Source organism: Cynocephalus volans, chromosome X, assembly GCF_027409185.1.
Source record: "Cynocephalus volans isolate mCynVol1 chromosome X, mCynVol1.pri, whole genome shotgun sequence".
Lineage (NCBI taxonomy): Eukaryota > Metazoa > Chordata > Mammalia > Dermoptera > Cynocephalidae > Cynocephalus > Cynocephalus volans.
The window spans coordinates 61525995-61545924 of record NC_084478.1 but is presented as its reverse complement, the minus strand read 5'-3'; the positions used below and the strand labels follow the sequence as shown (position 1 = coordinate 61545924).

At 39.3% G+C, this 19930-nt stretch overlaps 1 protein-coding gene across 5 annotated transcripts in view; it reads right to left on the bottom strand.

The window, feature by feature from the left end:
* KDM6A (lysine demethylase 6A) overlaps positions 1-16670 on the bottom strand; it is a 195813-nt gene extending 179143 nt beyond the window's left edge. For all 5 annotated transcript variants that reach the window (XM_063083613.1, XM_063083610.1, XM_063083615.1 and 2 more), the window contains exons 1-2: positions 16157-16670; positions 15886-15949 (exon numbers count right to left, since the gene is read on the bottom strand). In XM_063083613.1, coding sequence (XP_062939683.1) covers positions 15886-15949; positions 16157-16317 — 225 coding nt within the window. In that variant the 5' untranslated portion in view covers positions 16318-16670. The remainder of the gene's footprint in view (positions 1-15885; positions 15950-16156) is intronic.
* Between the last annotated feature and the right edge of the window lie 3260 nt (positions 16671-19930).

Here is a 19930-nt window from a genome sequence, read left to right as displayed (position 1 = left end):
TGCATTACTATATTTGGCACAAGAAACTAACAAGTAACTGCTGATTGATGGCAAACCAGAACAGTAACATTTTGCTACAACCCATCTTATCTTTCAGTCTCTTTCTTCGCATGTAAATATGTACTTCCTTTAAAGAATATGGCAGAAAGCATTTAATGTTCAAAAGTAAGCACTGTAGTTATTTAAACCTTATCTCCATAATAATACAGCTATGGGTCAAGCCCTGAAACCATAGGAAATAGCTTTATAGTGACAATCAAGTTATAATCACAAATGATACTGTCAGAAGTTAAGATTTTCCTATAAATTTAACACTTAACTTCACTGACATGACATAACACCTTTAGGCAAAAATTTTCACATTCAAATTTGAATTACTATAAAAGCCAATGGAGGACTTCCAGTTCTACCAAAACAGAGGAGCTTCATTTCTCCCAGGTCCTCCCTCTTACAACTAAAAACTCCTGGACATTAACACAACAAACAAGCAAAGGAAGTATCTGAAAAGTTCAAAGAAGGCAGCAGACATCCTAGAGACCTCAGGACTTGAGGAAAAACAAAGCAGTGAGCTCCTGGGGTTTTCTTATTGCCTCACATATTTCCAGGACAGGGTACTACTTCAGAAGCCCTCAATCCAAGACCATCAACAGTCATAGAGAAAAAAGGTCCAAGAAAAGCCTGTTCCTCCTAGCCAAAGGGCTGAGAAAAGGGTAGCTTGACAACAGAAACCTTTCTGGCAATACCCACCCTACTGCAGCCAAACACCAGTGGAAAATACACACAGACACATGCACATGCGCACAAACCCTCCACAGTTTCTGTAGGGCCAAGCTCACACACACACCACACACACCCTCACAAATCAAAAGCAAGTGGTGCTTTGATTCCCCTGCCAGATGGCACTGGCTAGGCAGAGTGGAGAGGTGATCTTATACCCTCCACCCAGGAAAAGCAAACAGTGGCTATCTAAACCCCTATCAGGGTAGTGCTGGCAGGACAAAACAGGCAGGTGATCTCCCATCCCCCACACAGGAGTGCTCCAATTTCCCTGCCAGGATACTATGGGTGGGGCTGAGTAGGAAGCTGATCTTCAAAGCCCTGCAGAAGCAGGGGGATGCTCCAATGTCCACGCTGGGTTATGGCAAGGCTTTTAGCAGCCGATCTTCCATACGCCACCCAGACAAGCAAGTGGTACTCAGATTCACCCATTTAGGGTAGTGTCAGTGGGGTGTACGGAGAAGTTAGGCCACCACCACCACTCAGCAGCAAGGAGACTTAACAAAGTTGTGTGAATCAGAGTAGACACCACTACCCTTCACCACTATCCCACACACAGAAACCTGGTGTCAGAAGGACCCAGCCAGGAGTTGAACCTGCCCCCATAATCAGCATCAACAAGACTAAACAAGACAGTGTAAGCTGAGGTCAGCAAGCAATCCACCTACCCCCAACCCTGGCATCAGTGGGAACCAGTGGGAAGCTGAACCTCCACACCCACCCAGCACCAAGACTGAATGAAGCAGTATAAGACAGAGTAGCTGACAATCTGTTTCAGCCATTCTTTCATGCCAGTGGTACCTAGAAGGAGCTCAGCTTCCACTCCCCACCTGGCATCAACTCGGGGGAAGTGCTACAAGGTAGGGAGCTTTTGTCCCATCCTGCAGCATCAAAGTGGTATGAGTCAGTCCTCTACTTCTCTCTTGCTGGGGCAACATGGCCCATCAGGAAGTTGACCTTACACCCACCCCCCCACTCAGAGCAACAAAGTGGTGTAAACTGGTGCCCAACTTTTGCCAGAAAGATGTGAGTGAGGATAAGGGGGGAGTTGAACTTCTATCCCACCAGTCTGAATCAAGGCATTATGACTCAGTGCCCCACTTTTGCCAGAATAATTATCAGCAGAACCCAGTAAGCTAAACATACACACCCACCTAGCCCTTGTACTACATCTCAACAAGAGGAATGCCTACTATAAAAACATACTAATAGGATCTAGAGTTCTCATAATATGGTATCCAAAATGTCCAAGGTACAATTGAAAATCACATGCCATACCAAAAACCTGGAAAGTATAACATGAAGAGAAACAATCAACAGACACAATACTAAGATGAATCAGACTTTTGAGTTAATTGACAAAAATTTTAAAGCAGTCAACAAGACACTTCAACAAGCAATTACAACTGCTCTTGAAACAAATAAAAAAATGGAAAAAATCTCAAAGAAAATTTATTTTAAAAGAACCAAATGGAAACTATAAAACTAAAAAATACAATAACCAAAATAAAAACTCTATGGATGGGCTCAATGGAAGAGTGGAAATGATAGACAACAGTCAGTGAACAGACAGACCAATTTAGACATTCTAAACAAGAGAAAAAATGCACTGGGGGAAGAAAAGAATAGAGCCTCAGGGACATATGGGACAAAAACAAAAGAGCTAAGATTCTTCTAAGAGTCTCAGAAGATGAGAGAGAATAGGATTGAAAAAGTATTCAAAGATATAACAGCTGAAAACTTCCCAAATTTGGTAAAACACATTAAACACAGATAACAAAAAGGTGAATGAACTCCAAATAAAACTAAAGACATCCACACAAAGACACATCATGATTAAACTTATGAAAAGCAAAGACAAAAAATCTTGAAAGCAGGCAGAGAGAAATGGTGTATTACTTACAGGGGAAAGTCAATTCGAATGACAGCAAATTTTTCACCTGAAACCATACAGAATAGAAGAAACTATCACAACACTTGTCAAGTTCTGAAAGAAAAAAACTGTCCACTGTGAATTCTGATACAGCAAAAATGTATACCAAGAATAAAGGGAAATAAAAACAATCTCAGAAAAACTAAGAATTTGTTGCTAACAAACCTACCCTGAAAGAATGGCTAAAGAAATTCTCTACACAAAAAAGAAATAACAGAATGCAGCTAAACTTCAGAAAGAAATGAACATTGGAATAAGTAAAAATAGGGATAAATGTAATAGGCTATCATACTACTCAAGAGTTTCTTAAATCATATATGCTGGCTGAAACAAAACTTATCACACCATCTGATGTGATGTTAAGTGTACAGTCAGCCCTCCATATCTGTGGGTTCTACATCCTTGGGTTCAACCAACCACGGATAGAGAATATCAAGGGAAAAATATTTCTACAAAATTCCAAAAAGCAAAATTTGAATTTGCTGCGCACCAAGTACTATGTTGAGTCCACATAAATCAAGTGATGTGTAGACATTAGGTATTATAAGTAATCTAGAGGTGATTTAAAGTATATGGGAGGATGTGTGTAGGTTATATGCAAATACTACACCATTCTATGTAAGAGAGATTTTAGTATCCATGGGGAGTCCTAAAACTAATCTCCCATGGATACTGAGGGATGACTGTATATAGAGAAAATACATAAGAAAATTACATTTAAAAAGTAGAGAGAACATAAGTGAATCATTGTGCAGTATATGCATGTATTAAAACAACATTGTACCCCATAAAAATGTATATGTAAATGTTAAAATAAAACTTAAATTTATTAGTTAACTAAAAAACAAAAAGTAGACAGGACAAAAGAACCTAAATGGAAGCAGTTTCTGCACTTCACTCAAAGTGGTAAAATATGAATACCAGTAGATGGTGATAAGTTACATACGAATACTGAAATACCTAGGGCAACCACTAACAAATCTACACAAAGAAATAAACTCAAAAACATTACAAATCAAGATGAAATCCTAAAAAGTATTTAGATAACCCATAGGAAGGTAAGAAAAGAGAAAGAGAAGAATGAGAAACACAGGAAACAAACAAAAAACAAATAATAAAATAGTAGACAAACCCTAACATATTAATAATTATTTTAAGTGCAAATGGTCTAAATATACCAATTAGAACAGAGATCAGAAAAGTGAATTTTTTAAAGTTATCTAACAACAGACTGCAAAAACATTCCTTCCAACATAATTCCAACTTCTTATAATGATAAAATTTGAAAGTAAAAGAATGGAGAAAGATATCCCATGTACCTATTAATTTTTTAAAAAAGGAGGAATAGCTATATTAATATCAGATAAAGTGGAATTCAGAACAAGGAAAATTACTGGTAAAACAAAGAAAGACATTAAAAAATATAAAAGGATCAACCCACCAGAAGACATGATGATCCCAAACTTGTATACATCAAGCCACAGAGCCTCAAAGTACAGAAAGCAAAAACTGATAGAGAGAAAAGGAAAAGAGACAAATCCGCAATTACAGCTGAAGACTTGCAACACCACACTCTCAGCTATTGATAGAACTACTAGACAGAAAATCGGTAAGGATAGAGATGAACTGAACACAATCAACCAACAGGATCTAATTGTCACGTACGAAGGTACTTCAAAAAGTTCACGGAAAAACAGAATTAAAAGATAATACATATCTTTCCATGAACTTTTTGAAGACCTTGTGTACAACACATAGGAATGTGTGGGACACAGCTAAAGTAGTGCTGAAAGGTAAATTTATAGCACTAAATTGTTGTCACAGAAAAGGAAAGGCCTCAAATCAATAACCCAAGTTCCTAGCTCAAGAAACTAGAAAACAAAGAGCAAATAAACCCAAAGCAAGCAAAGTAAGGAAACAGTGAAGATCAGATAAAAAAATCAATAAAATTGAAAACAGGAAAACAATGGTTAGGAAAAAAATCAATAAACAAAAAGCTAGTTCTTCAAAAAATAAAAGTTAATAAAACTCATAAACCTCCAGAAAGAATGACAAAGATGAAGAGAAGACACAAATCACTAATGTCAGGAACGAAAACAGGGACAACACCACAGATTGTGCAGCCATTGAAAGGATAAGGGAATACTATGAACAATTCTGTGCTCATAAATTTAACAACTTCAAAGAAATAGACTAACTCCTCAAAAACCACAAACTACCAAAACTCAGCCAAGATGAGACAATCCGAAGAGTCCTATAACCACTAAAGAAATTAAATTTCTAATTAAACCTTCAAAAAAAAGAAAGCTCAAATTGTTTCACTGAAGAATTCTAGCTACCATTTAAAGAAACATTTCCCAACTCATTTTATGGAGGCCAATATTACCCTGATACCAAAACCAGACAAACACTACATAAAAATGTTACCTACAAACCAGTATCTCTCATATACTTAGATGCAGAAATCCTCAACAAAATATTAACATACTCATACTCTCATATTATGTGAGAATAAATATACTTTCATACTCATCATGACTTTAAACACAAAAGTCCTCAACAAAATATTAGCAAATGTAACCCAACACTCATTGTAATATATTAACAGGCTGAAAAAAAAAATCATATAATCACATCACTTGACCAAGAAAAAGCATTTGACAAAATCCAACCTCCACTCATGATAAAAATTCTCAACATGTTAGGAACTGCGGGAGTGGGGAGGGAGACCAGAATGGACAGACTTCCACACCTGAATAAATAGCATCTACAAAAAAATATCTACAATTAACATCATACCTTACAACAAAAGACTGAATGCTTTCCCTCTACCTTCAGGAACAAGGCAAGGATATCCACTGTCACTACTCTTACTCAACATCGTACTGGAAATTCCAGCCACTGCAATAAGGCAAGAGAAAATAAAGGCATATAGTTTGAAAAGGAAGAAATAAAACTTTCCCTCCTTTTAAATGACATGATTCTCTACCAAGGAAATTCCACAATAAGGAATCCACCAAAAAGAAAACCTCCTAGAATAAATGAGTTCACCAAAGTCACAGGATACAAGATCACACAAAAATCTTCATACTAAGAATGAACATTTGGAAATATAAATTAAAAAACACATCACCATTTACAATTGCTCCAAGGAAAATGAAATACTTAGGTATAAACTTACAAAACGCTAATGGAATAAATCAAATACCTAAATAAATGAAGAGCTATCACATGTTCATGGATTGAAGATTCAACATGTAAAAAGTATCAACTATTCCCAAATGGATCTACAGATTTATTGCAATCCCTATCAAAATCCCAACAAGGTTTTCTGTAGACATAAACAAGTTTATTCTAAAATTTATATGGAAAAGTAGAATAAAATTTATATGGAAAGTCAGAGGTCTCAGAATAGCTAAAACAACCGTGATAAAGAATAAAGTGATAAGAATTACTGTACCTGGTATTAAGGCCTACTATATAGGTAATCAAAATAGTGTGGTAGTGGTGGAAGAATATACACATAGAGAAATGAAACAGACCAGAGAACCCAAAAGTAAGCCCCTACAAATATGTCCAACTAACTTTTGACAAAGATCCAAAAGCAATTCAGTGGAGAGAGGATAGCCTTCTCAATAATGGTGGAGCAATTGAACATCTCACAGCAAAAATGAAGTTTGACCTAAACCTCACATCTGATACAAAACATAAACATAAAAATATAAAACTGTATATAAACCTTTTAGTAAAAAACACACACAAAAAAATCTCAGGGACACAGGGCCAGGCTAAGTGTTTTTATACTTCACAACACCAAGATTAAATTAGTATTCATGGAGCCTGGTAATCAGCCACACTGATAAAACCAAAATATGATGCCAATTATTCCAACTGAAAGTTCACAGCATATAAAATTAAGCAACTGCTATTTTAGGAAAACACATTTCAACAATCCCCTCACTCACATCTCACTACTTGAATGACAGAGATCTCTCAAACCCCAGACAATTTAATATAAAAACTATTAATATTTTCATATGGCAATCAGTAAAATTAACAAAGTATTTTACTACTCTGCATACAGTATGATCTTTTATGTGAAAAAAAATAACAATATGCTTGTACATGTGCTGAAATATGAAAAGTTACCCAATAAACCTTTATAGTGACTACCTCTGAGAACAGAAAATAAATAACCAAAGAGATGGTGTAGGAGGGAGATTTTTTCACTGTAGCATCCTTTCTGTAACTCTTCAATTTTGTACTATGTATAAGTATACCTATTGAAAAAAATTGCATGAAAGTATTTCAAAAGTCAAAGACAGGGTCATGGCTTCCATTAGGATGGTGGCAGTGGGAATGCAGGGGGGAAAAACGGATTTGAGATTTAAAATGTAGATATGATGATATCTGGTGACTACTAGGACTTAATACGTTAAGAAAAAGAGGCGTCAAGAACACCACCAAGATTTCTGACATGAGTAGTGATGACATTTACTAAGATAAGGAACATTACAAACAATGATAAGTTCAGTTTGCATATGTTGTGTGAAGTGCCTTCAAGACACCCAAGAAAAGCAGTCAAGTAGACAGTCAAATATACATGCAAGTTGGGAGCAGAGTGAATAAAGAAGGCCTAGAACAGAACCACCTTGTGGTCAGAGACACAGAAGAAACCCAAAGTTGTAAAATAATCATGAAAGCCAAAAAAAGGCCTTTTCAACAGCTCTCGAATTTGCATCCATCTCCCCCCTCTCATTCCTAAATCACAGCCTTGGTTTAAATGTACTTGCCTTTTCCAAGATAACATTTATCTTATACTGAGCACCTTCCATGCCAAGCCCAATGCTAAGTACTTTACATATTTTTTTTCCTAACACAAAATGCAATAGCCTGCAGGAAACCTATTACCACTTCCACTTTACAGATGGGAAAACTGAGCCTCTGAACCATGCTTGCCCAGAGATCACACATCTAGTAAGTGGCAGGAACAGAATTCTACCCTAAAATCCATGCATTGCTATCTACCCATCAGTACTTCACAACTAGTTTCCTTTCCTTTCCACTGTATCCATCTCACAGTAGCCAGTAATATTCCCATAAAACCTACTTCTAGTCATGTCATTTCCCCTGATTGAAAAGTTTAGTTCAATGGTGCCTCAAAACATCCTATGGCCTACAGTGATGTTTCATATACTCAGTTACCTTTTCCCAATTCCACTAAGACACCCTACCCTCTACCCACACTAGACTACTCACAATTCCTCAAACACCACTTAACTTCATACCTCCAACTCTCTGCCCTCTTTTTCCTCTTGCTATACACCTAATAAACTTCTATTCATAACGAAGACCAAATGCTACATCTTTGTGCAGTTTCCCTCACCCACTTCTCCAGTCAAAATTAACTGTTCCAAAATGTTGGGAATTGTTGAAAATAGTTCGTTAAACTATCTTCAATATCTGTGCGTAGTTTAAACTATAATAAAAAGTTTTAAATGTTTTAATTGCTCCATCATTTGAGAACTAATAGCACTCTGCATATATCTTTATTAATGTACTTACTACATCCCATGATTACTTGGTCAGCCTCTCCCCACAGACTGCAAGGCAGAGGCCAGGTCATAATGATTGCTCCAGAACCTGACAATCTCTCACCCACAGCAGTTCAACAAATGTTTCACAAAACAAAGCAAAAGTTTTTCTAGTTCTCATTCTGATGTTTGAAATTCAAAAGCCTAAAACATTTAATTACTGTATCCAGAAAACAAATTTTCCCCTAAATATACAAACTGTCCCAACAGACTCAAGCAACTAAGATTCATAAAGTTCTCAAGGAAAATCATCTCTTATGTCATGTATTATGTAATATTCTGTTACAGAACCCTGTAACAATACCAAAATACAAATTCACATCATATATTCAGCTAAATGTGTTTTCTACTCATTTCCCACAGCAACTTATTCTTAACTTCCATACAGCAAAAAACAAGGTTGATGGATATTTGATATCAAAAAATCATTTTTATGTATAATAAGGGCATTGTGGTTATGTTTCAGAGACGAACAAGAATCTACGGATTAAGTGATGTGATTGATGTCTCAGATTTGCTTCAAAATAATGGGGATAAGGGGCAAGATATAGATGAAACAAGACTGGCCATGAGTTGAAAACTTGAAACTGGGTGACAGGTGATGGTTGGTTGGTTGATTTTCTCTACTTTTGAAAATACTGGAAATGTTCCCTAATAAACTGTTATTTTTCTTAAAGAGAAGACTCTAAAGAACTTAATATAATAAATCTATAGCCTGAAGACAATCTTTTGTCTAAAACAATTTCCTCTATTGTTCTAAATGAAAATGAATTAGATGACTCTCAACTATAACAAAGCCCAACCTTCTTCCTAAGAATCAACTTCGCAGTAGCATCTTTCATTTATTCTAACACAAACAAAACACCATCACAGATGAAACTACAAAAGGAATACAGGAATACATTTACAACAGAATGACACCAACAGTTTTAACAATGTAGAGGAGTAGACAAAAGATAGAATAAAAGGAGGAAAGGGGTAAGAGAAAAAAATAATAAAAGCTCGTAGAAGAAAGTAGCAAACAACCTACAAATTGGCTCAGAACCCTAAAGCTGTCTAAATAAGAAATTACTTCCACCCTTCCAGGTTATAACTCTTAATTAGATCCCAAATATCAGTGCTGTAGAATGACTGTGTCTCCCAAAGTTCATATATTAGAAGCTTAATTCCCACTGTACCTGTTGAGGGTGGGATATCCTATTACGGTAATTGAAAGGTGGGGCCTTGAAGAGGTAATTAGATTGTAGGATCTGTGCAGTAGTGAATGGATTAATAATGGTGGTCAGGAGCATGGTTCTGAGGGCTTTAAAAGGAGAGTGAATGAAGAGGCTGGTCTCTCTCTCTGATCCTCCATTTTCTGCCATGTGAGACCCCTGGGTCACTGTCACCACCACCAAGGCCTGCACCAGCTGTGTTCCCTGGACTTTGAACTGCCCAGCCTCTGAAACTGTAAGCAATAAATTTCATTGTTTATAAATTACCCAGTTCCATATATTTTGTTATAAGCAACAGAAACAGACTAATACAATCAGCCTGGACCAAATCAAGCCCAAAAATAAAGTCAGCAACAAAACATGCTTATGATCAAAATGAAGAACAAGTACAGTGACTATCACAAGGCTACCTAAAACAAGAAATAGAACCTAAATGGGTATATCTCTACTTCATTCACTACAACCCCCACTGAAAGCCCATCAAGTTCAGAAGTATTCCAACTTGATATTTAATAAAAGCAGTAAGGCCTTTACAAGCTCTTCTAACTACAGACACTGTAGTTTAAACACATCTTTAGTCAACCAAAATAATAATCTTCTGGTGTACTCACTATCAGAGTACTTATTGTATTATTTTTAAAGTAATACATGTCTATGGTTAAAAAAAAAAAAAGCAGTACAGAAATCTGTGAAGTAAAAAGTTAAATTCTCCTCCTCTCTTTCTCACCCCAGAGGTGTTTTGTACTTTTGTACTCTGAGATGACCATTATTTTTACTGCTTCTTGAGTATCCTTTCAAAACTCTATCAGAGAATTTCTTAAGTTGACCCGTGAACACTCATTTAAGGATTTCAAGTTAAGACCCCATAACAAAGGTAAACATTACTACAAAAAGAGATCAGGAAGGGACAGAACACAAAGCAGATCATCCTTTGAACATCTGCTAAAAGCTAAAATCTGATTTTTAAGTCATGTTTTTCTAAACAAAATTAAAAGATGCCTTACTAATATCTAAATCAAGAAATACCACCTCCAAGAAACACAATCAAGAAACAATCCCCATCCTATTAATAAGAGCCATTCTAACTTGTAACTTGTTAAATTGACCTTCACCATAAACTGTGAGAATACTTCACACTTTTCTCCTGCCATTGCTGTTCCTGTGTTAGTAGTCATCCTTATACTTATCTCACCCCTCTTAGAGAATTCTAAGTTCAATGCAGGAGAGGGATATCGATGTTATCTTCATATTCCCCACACAGAAGACTTGCAGTTAGTGTACACTCAAATATTTGTTGCTCTTTTTACAGTCACCATAACTTATAAGCCATCATGGAAAATTAACACTACTATATGCAAAGTTTCATTATGAGTATATAAGACTATCAGTTATGCATTCATTAAATAAACTCTATTATTTAATAGTCTACAAATAAATACATGTGGGCCCTAAATAGCCTAACTACCATTTCAATTCTTAGGCAATCTGGTGTTTTCTTAATACCACATTTCAGAAATATTATTAATAACGCAGTATTATCAGTCATTAACATCAATTTCAAAAAGCTCAAAGCATCACAATAGTTTCAAAGTAAAAATAAACTTAAAAATCCTCTCAAATATGTAGAATATTGGTAATACATAAACAAAAACTAAATGTTACATAATCTAAGTCAGAAAAAGATTTACTCTGCAGCTAGCCAAACAATGAACCTCCAAATTGGTTTAAAGTATGTGGCTCATCATTCCACTTTATCATTTAAGTCACAAAAATGTATCACTCAGGCAGTTTTTCTTATTAATCACCTAAAATATCTACAGAGGGCAGTCAAATGCTCCCCAGTCATTTCAATTTGTAATTAATTCTACAGAAAGAGCTATTCAGTGGAAAAAAAGAAATGGAATTTTTAAAATGCCTGTTTATGTGTTGCTGCAGTTCTAATTTGTGCCCAGATACACAAACATGTTTTGTAATCTCTTACTACATCTTTATTACCAGGGATGTATCAAAACTTTAGGAAATATATAGTAACTGCCTAAGACTTTGTCCAGGTAAACAAGTGTTTAGAAGACAACCTTCCAAACTAGAAAATACTTTTAAAACACCAAGACCTAATTTTCAAACACAAAGCATGACATTATTTCTGTAGTTACTTTTTTAATCAAAACACTAACCTAGGGGCCGGCCTGTGTGCTGTGCTGATAACACCAAGGCCATGGGTTCAGATCCCTATATAGGGATGGCCGGTTGGCTCACTTGGGAGAGCATGGTGCTGATGGCACCAAGTCAAGGGTTAGGATCCCCTTACCGGTCATCTTTTTAAAAAAAAACACTAACCTTCTTTAGCGCTGGAAATGAATATATTCCTTTAAGTGCCAGCAAACACACACACACAACACAGAATGTTTCTAAACATCATCAACATCCAAATATAGCATTAAAAAGCCACCTCTAGAACTGACCTAATAATTTTCCCCTACATCTACATTCAAGCAAACCAAATTTAGGAAAATATATGCTGCAGTGGATCTTAAACTACTTCTATTACCCAAAAAATTAAAAATGGCAACCATTTTAATACTAGTATCTCCTAGGAAAAAGAGCATATACATTTTTAAATGGTAAACAATCCATAACTTCTAAGTATTCTACATAATCTTTCTATTAACAGAATTGCCAAGAAAAAGTTCTAATAAGATAGAGTACTTAAAACAAACTTAAAAATAAGATTACATCAAAATAAGCAACTATGTAATTATTTTAACAATAGTTCCCTGACAAAGACAAGATTCTCCAGCCCTTTAGCATTTTATTATTACTGTAACTATACTTTGTAGTATTACTATATTTATACTTACTACATTATGCTATAACTATACATTACTCTATATTATACTTTAACTCAAATCCTTACTCTATGAAAAAGAAATTAACCCAAAAGGTTTTCAAAAATGTATTATAAAACAGTCACAACAGTTAAACTTCTGTTAAAATGTTTCACTTCTTAATTACTTTTCGATAACTCCACAGTAATTTAAAAAGTAAAACACGTGAATTATTATATTACCAGAAGATTAAGGGTCAGCATTAAAAAGGAAACTGTTCAAGATCATGCCACATTACAAGAACTCTGATTAGCAAGCTCTAGCTGTTTACAACCTTATTAAAGATATTACTATGAAATTAATATACTGTATTATTTTTAATCCAAAACCCCAAACATTGTGTATCAAATGGCAATCCTACAACCAAAACTTCTTTCAATGACTCTAATAAAATTAAACTTACAAAAACATTCAGAGACCAAGAGAAATCAGAGGTTTGGATAAAATATACTCATACCTAGAAAAGGAATACATCAGTTTGGGGGCAAGTAAGAGACACTTATTTAAGCTTTTAGGTCATAAACAGTATTTTTTAAATCCTACAAATGTGAATAAAAAACTTGAAAGAAAATCCAGTAACGTACATAGAAATAAGAATTTCTGATAATAAGAAGTAATAGCTAAATTTCTATCACAAATGAAAAAAAGTTATACAAGGTGCACACTAAATTTGTCTTTAGGGGGAGTACGACAAAAATCATAGCTAAAAAAGGAATTCTAGGAGTTACTCGAATCAATTATTTGCCCTCAGTTAAGTAGCCTGAACCTACTCCAGTAGAGAAAAGCCAACTCTTGCTTTTAAGACTTCAGAGAGTAAGAATTCTGAAATCAACATAGCTCAACATTTTTCACACACACACACACACACACACACACACACACACACACACACACACACACGACTGATTCACAGGACTGTTAAAAAAAAAAAGAGGAATGTAAATAAATAATTCAATACTTCCTATAGCAGGACTTCAGCTCATTCAGTGTATTCAGAAACCAATTTAAACAGAGGCTGTGAGATTATACTCATATAATATCAAGCTTTACATTACACATTCCACTGGTATGTTCAGGCTCACAAGGACGCAACCAAGAACTGCATGAGGTTGCAAGCACATACTACAGAATTTTTTGTTTTATTGTTAAAGGTAATGAGCCTTGACCTAAGCAGGTAGGACATCACCAGCACTAAGTCTGAAGCAAAAGCAATGAAGATTTTTTTTTCTTTAGCTCACCAAATGACTTAGCAGTTTGTCAAATTATCCCATATGAAGGTACTTCAAAAAGTTTGTGGGAAAATAAAATTAAGAGATATGACTCTTTTCATGAACTGTCTGAAGTACCCTCATATTTTGTGAAGCCATAATTCTTCCCCAAAACATAATAAAGCTTTGTAAGCTTCTCTTTTTTAAGATGTTATTGTATTCAAATGTCAAGAAAGTAAGACACAACTTCACGAGAAATATTTGAAAATACTCAGTTTTTTTAAAATTCAAACTCATTAGTGCAAAATAACTGCAGGGTTCAATATTGCAATCTAAAATCCAACGTTAAGCGCCATGCACTGTGAATCTATCCAAATACAAGCATTCTAAGACACGAAATCATCAACTAGCATTTTACACATTATCCACATAAAACATCAGATCATTTATTTTTCCATTACCATAACCAAAAGCAATAGATTTAGCCAAACTTTTCCAAATGAATTAGCTTTGCAGACAATTTTACCAACCCCATATTAGACTGGCAATAATCACTCCAAAATAAAATAATGTTCCTTAAATTTAAATCATTTGCTTAATCTTTTGGAATGACAATTTTGACAGTAGTCAAGCATTTTTAAATAAAACATTTTAAACACTAAAATTGGAAGAAAAAAAAAATCTTCAAGGCAAGAAACTGACAACCTTTGATACTTAAATCATTCCAGAGCTAGTCACTGTTCATTTTCCCAGCGATAATTTTAACGAACCCAATTAATACCTACATAGTCAAAGTTTAATTCAAGTTTTCTGTATCGGTCAAAGGGACTGGGCTTACTGAAAAGTACTATTTCCGTTTAGCTTTCTGATATTAGGTTCTATCAAAACTCCTTATATCGTTACCTTTAAATAAAAACAGAAATGTAATTACAGATAAAAAGAAATAAAGTCTGCTAAAGCAAACTGCAAACAAAAATTCAGGATAACCAAACAAACAAAAAAAAAATCCACTTAAGAATAAAATGCTAGGCGTTAGTCATTTCAAATTTCCTTCTCAATTGCAACAATAAAGCTAGGTGTCAAATGCAAAGCTACTGATTTCAGCTAGAAAAGAAAATGCCTAATGGATGCAGCACCTATCGCACACACTCCAAGTTTCGCGGTCCGAATTAAGAAGAAAGCATTCCAATTTCATTTCAATCACATTTTGGTCAGAGGATACAAACTGATGCAGACAGACTGAGACTCCAGCCTTTGTTCAATAGCTTACGGATGGGTAACTAAATGTGCTACAGGTTGATAAGCATTTATCTGGCTTATGCATGTTACTTCCAAGCTTGAGAAAGGTACAAGAATTCTACATGCAAATAATCCTGCATAATTTTTATTAAACAACACCGAGCTACACACTCGGAAGGAGAGGCCTATTCATCGCTACTATTTATTTCCATGTTTACCTCTCCTCCCTCCCCCAACCCCCCCTCTTACTTTCTCCTCCCACCCTGTCCCGCCATCTTGGGCCGATAGGAGCAGCCATTACTTAACTAAATGACAGTGCCAACAACTTTCCACACAAATAAACAGAGACTACACCCCGAATCTTCCCCGGCCTCTCCTGCTAGACCCACAGGAAACGAGGCTCCAGGAAGAAAACACACTCACAAATAACTGCGGTATTTCTATGACAGAACGACCCAAAAAGTAAACAAGTCACCTAACTTCAGGTAAAACACACACCTAATCGAGATACACGTCAACAGCCCAATGCAAACTCTTCACCGACCTAAACTACGAGCAACTTCCCTCTTCTGGGAGCAGGGACATAAGAAAACCCAAAACGTTTCGTTAACAGTATACATCACGAACAGCCTGCCTGAAGGAAAAGAATAAATAATCGTGGGAAACAAGTAAGTCGGAAATTTGGGAAAGCCTGAAAGCATTTACCATCCCTGGACCCTAAATAGGCACCTCGGAGATCATCGGCCTACCCCCAAAAAGCTGCAAAATAGCAGGCAATTTTGTCCACCCCGTTGAGCCCGGCCCCAAAGCGCTGCCGTCTCCGTCCCTCCAGCTACAAGAGGACAGAGCGATTTCGCAAGGGAGCAAGCGAGGTATCCGGGAGTCGGGGGAGAGCAGGGGCAGGAAACAGTTTTCCGGAAGCCCCTTGGCCATCGTTTGCGGCCACAATGAGCGCTGACCGGGCCACGGAGCCCGGGGCAAGCGCGGCGCCGGCCGGAAAGACCGTTTCCACGCTCCGGCCCGCGGTTGCCTTACCTTGCCCAGTAGGGCCTTCGTCCTGGCGCCATCTTCATGAAACCTCACGAACCCGAAAAGGCGGCTGTGGGAAGAGACACACGCGGCTCGTTAACGCTCCGGGAACGCCACGGACCCGTCCCTACCCAAGCCCGAGGCCCCGGCGGCGGTGCGAAGAGCGCCAAGCTAGGTGCCCGCCCCGCCACCGCCAGAAGCGAGCGGCGCTCGGGCCTCCCCGGAAAGCGGCGCCTGCCCGTCCGGAGCCGACTGGGCGGGTGACGGCGGCCCGTACCTGTCCAGTCCGCCGAGCGCCTCCCTCTCCTCGGCTGTCAGGCTGGGGGACGCCTCCTCGCTCTCGCCGCTCGCTTTTCCCGCCGCCATTTTCTTTTCCTCATCACCGAAAGCGGCGGCGGCAGCGGCGGCGGTAGCGAGCGACACTCCGCAGGATTTCATGGAAACGCAGCGAATTCACAACTCCAACGCCGACACCCCCCCCCCCAAGAGCCGGGGCCCGCAACGACGCCCCCAATCTCCGCGCGGGACCAGCACACCAACTTTATCGCCGCCTCCTCCTCCGCCGCGGGCAGCGGCGACGAAAAATCCCAACACGGCGGCGGCGAAGGCGGCGGCGGCAGGAGCTCCGGAGCCCCCGGGTCGGCAGCGGCGGCGGCTGGGCTGTAGGGTCACATCGCGGGGGCGGGCGGGGGACAACCACGAGCGGGGACGGCGGGAACAGCCGGAGCGCGCAGTGCTGGGGAGCACAGGGGGGATTCGTTGGAGACACAAACTTCCCCGGCACCAGCACAAAGTTGTTGTAATTGTGTCACACAGCGAACCCCACGCCGCCGCCGTGACCCCCCCCTCCCCACCCGGCCGGCACAGCCAATTGGCGCGGTCCGTTCGCCTCACGTGACCTTTGTTGACTCACGTCAGCCGTGGCTCCACTTAACTTGCTAGCTGCCTGAGCCCCGCCCACCGAGGCCGCCACTGATAAGGGAACGGGACGCACGCCAATTCTGGCCGCTGGTTGGCTGTTGGGCGCGTCTGTCGGGAGAAGGGTTGTCACCGAGAGGGAGCAGCTGGTTAGGTTGTGCTAGTTAAATATGCTCGGGCAGAGAATGGAGGGTCCGGGCCGTGTCACCTCCGGGGCCGCGGCGGGCTCGGGAGGGGGAGGAGGCCGTGGGGAAGGGCGAGGTCCGGCACAGCCCGCCGTGGGTTCGAGCTGCGGGCGAGAACGCCATGGACTGCCTTTACCTGCCCGGGAGCTCGGGGGTGGGCCCAGACCGCGCCTCCGGCCGTCCAGCGCGCGCTCCGGGGGTCCCAGGCCTCTCTGGGCCTGGTACGGGTCGCTTCGCCGGGAGGCGGCGCACGGCCCCGCACCTCTGCCCAGAAGGAAGGCGGCACAGACTTTTGGCACTGCTGGAAATAATGGCCTCCGCGAGGAGTGCGCTCGGAGAGCGGCTGCCGGCACCGTGCCCCGCGGCCCGAACGCCGCCCTAGACCAGGCCTGCGCTCGCGGCCCCAATCCCCTCACCCGCGCCGAAAGTGAAGGGGGAAAGGCACCCTGACCTCCGCCCATGCACCCCAGGCCGGAGGAAAGGAAGCGTCGCCCGCGGGGTCTGGCTCGCTGACTGTGGCTCCCCACCGCCCAAGGTCTGTCTGTTGGCGGCACTCTGGGGCCAGATTTTCGTGCTACCTGCGTTTGTCCTGCGTCTTATCAGTAGTTCATTATAGTATTAGAAGAAAAAGCAATGAAAAATTGTTAAGTGGAATCTCCAGAATGTTCGTTTCGATTGCTGTGATCTCAGTGGGACCTTCATGGGAGAGTAGGAGCTGTTTGTGGACAGGCCTGAGAGAGGGCAATTAAGACCCTCATCACAGCAAGCAGCCCAGAAAAGTCTTTTCTACCCGCACAAGACGCAGTTAAACACCAATAACACTTTCTTGGTCTGACTGTCTCAGGTGCAAACAAAAAAAAGTCATTAGGCTGGCCTTCAATCCATAGTATAATGGAGAGAAAAAGAAAATAGACCTGTCAACTACTCTTTTCAAAAGGCAAAGTTAATAAGATCATATCACATCACAGGTTTGTCACGGGGCACATGTCCAGTCTTCAGGGATAGGAAAATATTAATGGCTGTATGAAGACAAGGTTCCCTTTACAAATGCAGTTTTGTATATTTTCAATAAGTTTCCAGCTGTAACCGATAGACAAAATATATTTAAACTTAGATTTCAAAATATGAGGAAGACAGTTCAGTGCTGAGTCAGTAAATCCTAGCAGTATTCAGTGAGAAGCTATGGAAATCCCAACTGATTTTGCACAGTTTTAAATTGTTCCCCCGGGACTAGTAACTAAGACGAACAAACTATAGTTTCATATAGATTATAGTTCATGTTTAATTACTTTGTCTGAAACACCTCTTCCATTTTTTATGGTATTCCATTTTGCTTGAATAAGTGAGTTCAGAGGGCTGAATATTTTCTACAGCTAAATTAATAAATTCGGGGGCCGGCCCGTGGCTCACTTGGGAGAGTGTGGTGCTGATGCTGATAACACCAAGGCCACGGGTTTGGATCCCTATATAGGGATGGCCATTTAGCTCACTTCGGAGAGCGTGGTGCTCACAACACCGAGTCAAGGGTTAAGATCCCCTTACCCGTCATCTTTATAATGAATAAATAAATAAATAAATAAATAAATTGGCTGCTGACTTTGCCACAAATGGTGACCTAAGCCTGGGATATTTTGACCCCTCTCTCTCTCTCTCTCTCACACACACACACACTCAGACTTGCACAAGCAGAGATACAAATTCTGCTAGTATTTGGCCATCTTCCTAAGGTTGGTGTTCCTAACTCAGGCCCTTTCCAGGAGTTGTAAGGCAACCCAACCCCCACACCTCAATACCTTCCTTCCCACCATTACTAGGTAATAGAAATAGATGCAATGGATGGGAGTTGGAGTCAGGGTAACCTGAATACAAATCCTCACTCTGCAGAAGCTTGGGAAAGTTACCTACCCTCTAATCCAGCACTCTATGTCTGTTCCAACTACAAGTCCATCTTCCATCATCAAACGTAGGACAATTTTCAAACAGTAACATAGGTTCTTATGTCACTATGTAATTTGTGAGATCTTGCATGGTTTATTGCAATTTGTTGCATCTTGCATGGTTTATTATCTGTCAAATGTATGTAAAATAGATATGAAGCCTCTAAGGTTTAGCCTCTTCACTGGAGAGAGACGTGGGGAAGTGGAATAAATGATTTTATAACAATTATTTCTATGAAAAAGTGTATCTGAAAACCCATGTGGAAAGCAGAGTGATGTAGCCAAAGGAGCATGAACTGTGGAATCATGCAGACCTAGGTTCAAATCCTAACTCTACCACTTGATAGCTGGCGACCTTCAACAAGTTAGTCTAATTTGAGCTTGAGGGAGTCTAATTTGAACTTCAGTTCCCTCATCTGTGAAAAAGAGAAAATATAGCCACTTTACAACATTACTTTGAAGATCAGATGTCATAAGGTAGGTAAAGTGCCAGACACATAATATGTATTCAAAAACCTAAATAAAATAGGGAGGTTGGAATTTTCAAAATCCTTTCTTGCTTTCACAGTCTGGATTCTGCTGGTAACACCAAGGTCATGGGTTCAGATCCCTGTACTGGCCAACCACCAAAACAAAACAAAAAAACAACAAAAACACAATCTAGGTTCTAAGTTTATTGATCACCACTCTACCAATCACTTCCTTCTTATCCCTCCCCAACCTCCCTATAAGCCCAACATACAAACAGTCCTAATCTACTTTATATTTGGGGCATATAACCCCAACATTGCTACATATTTCATTTATTCTAAAATTAAGCCTTATATCACTTAGTACTTGCTATGAGTTGAATGTGTCCCCCAGAAGTTCGTGTGTTGGAAACTTGACCCCCACTGTAACAATGTTAAAATGGTGGGAAATTCAATTATGGTAGTTGATAGGTAGGGCCTTTAAGAGGTGATTGGACCATGATGACTATGCCCTTGTAAATGGCATTCATGGAGTAATGAG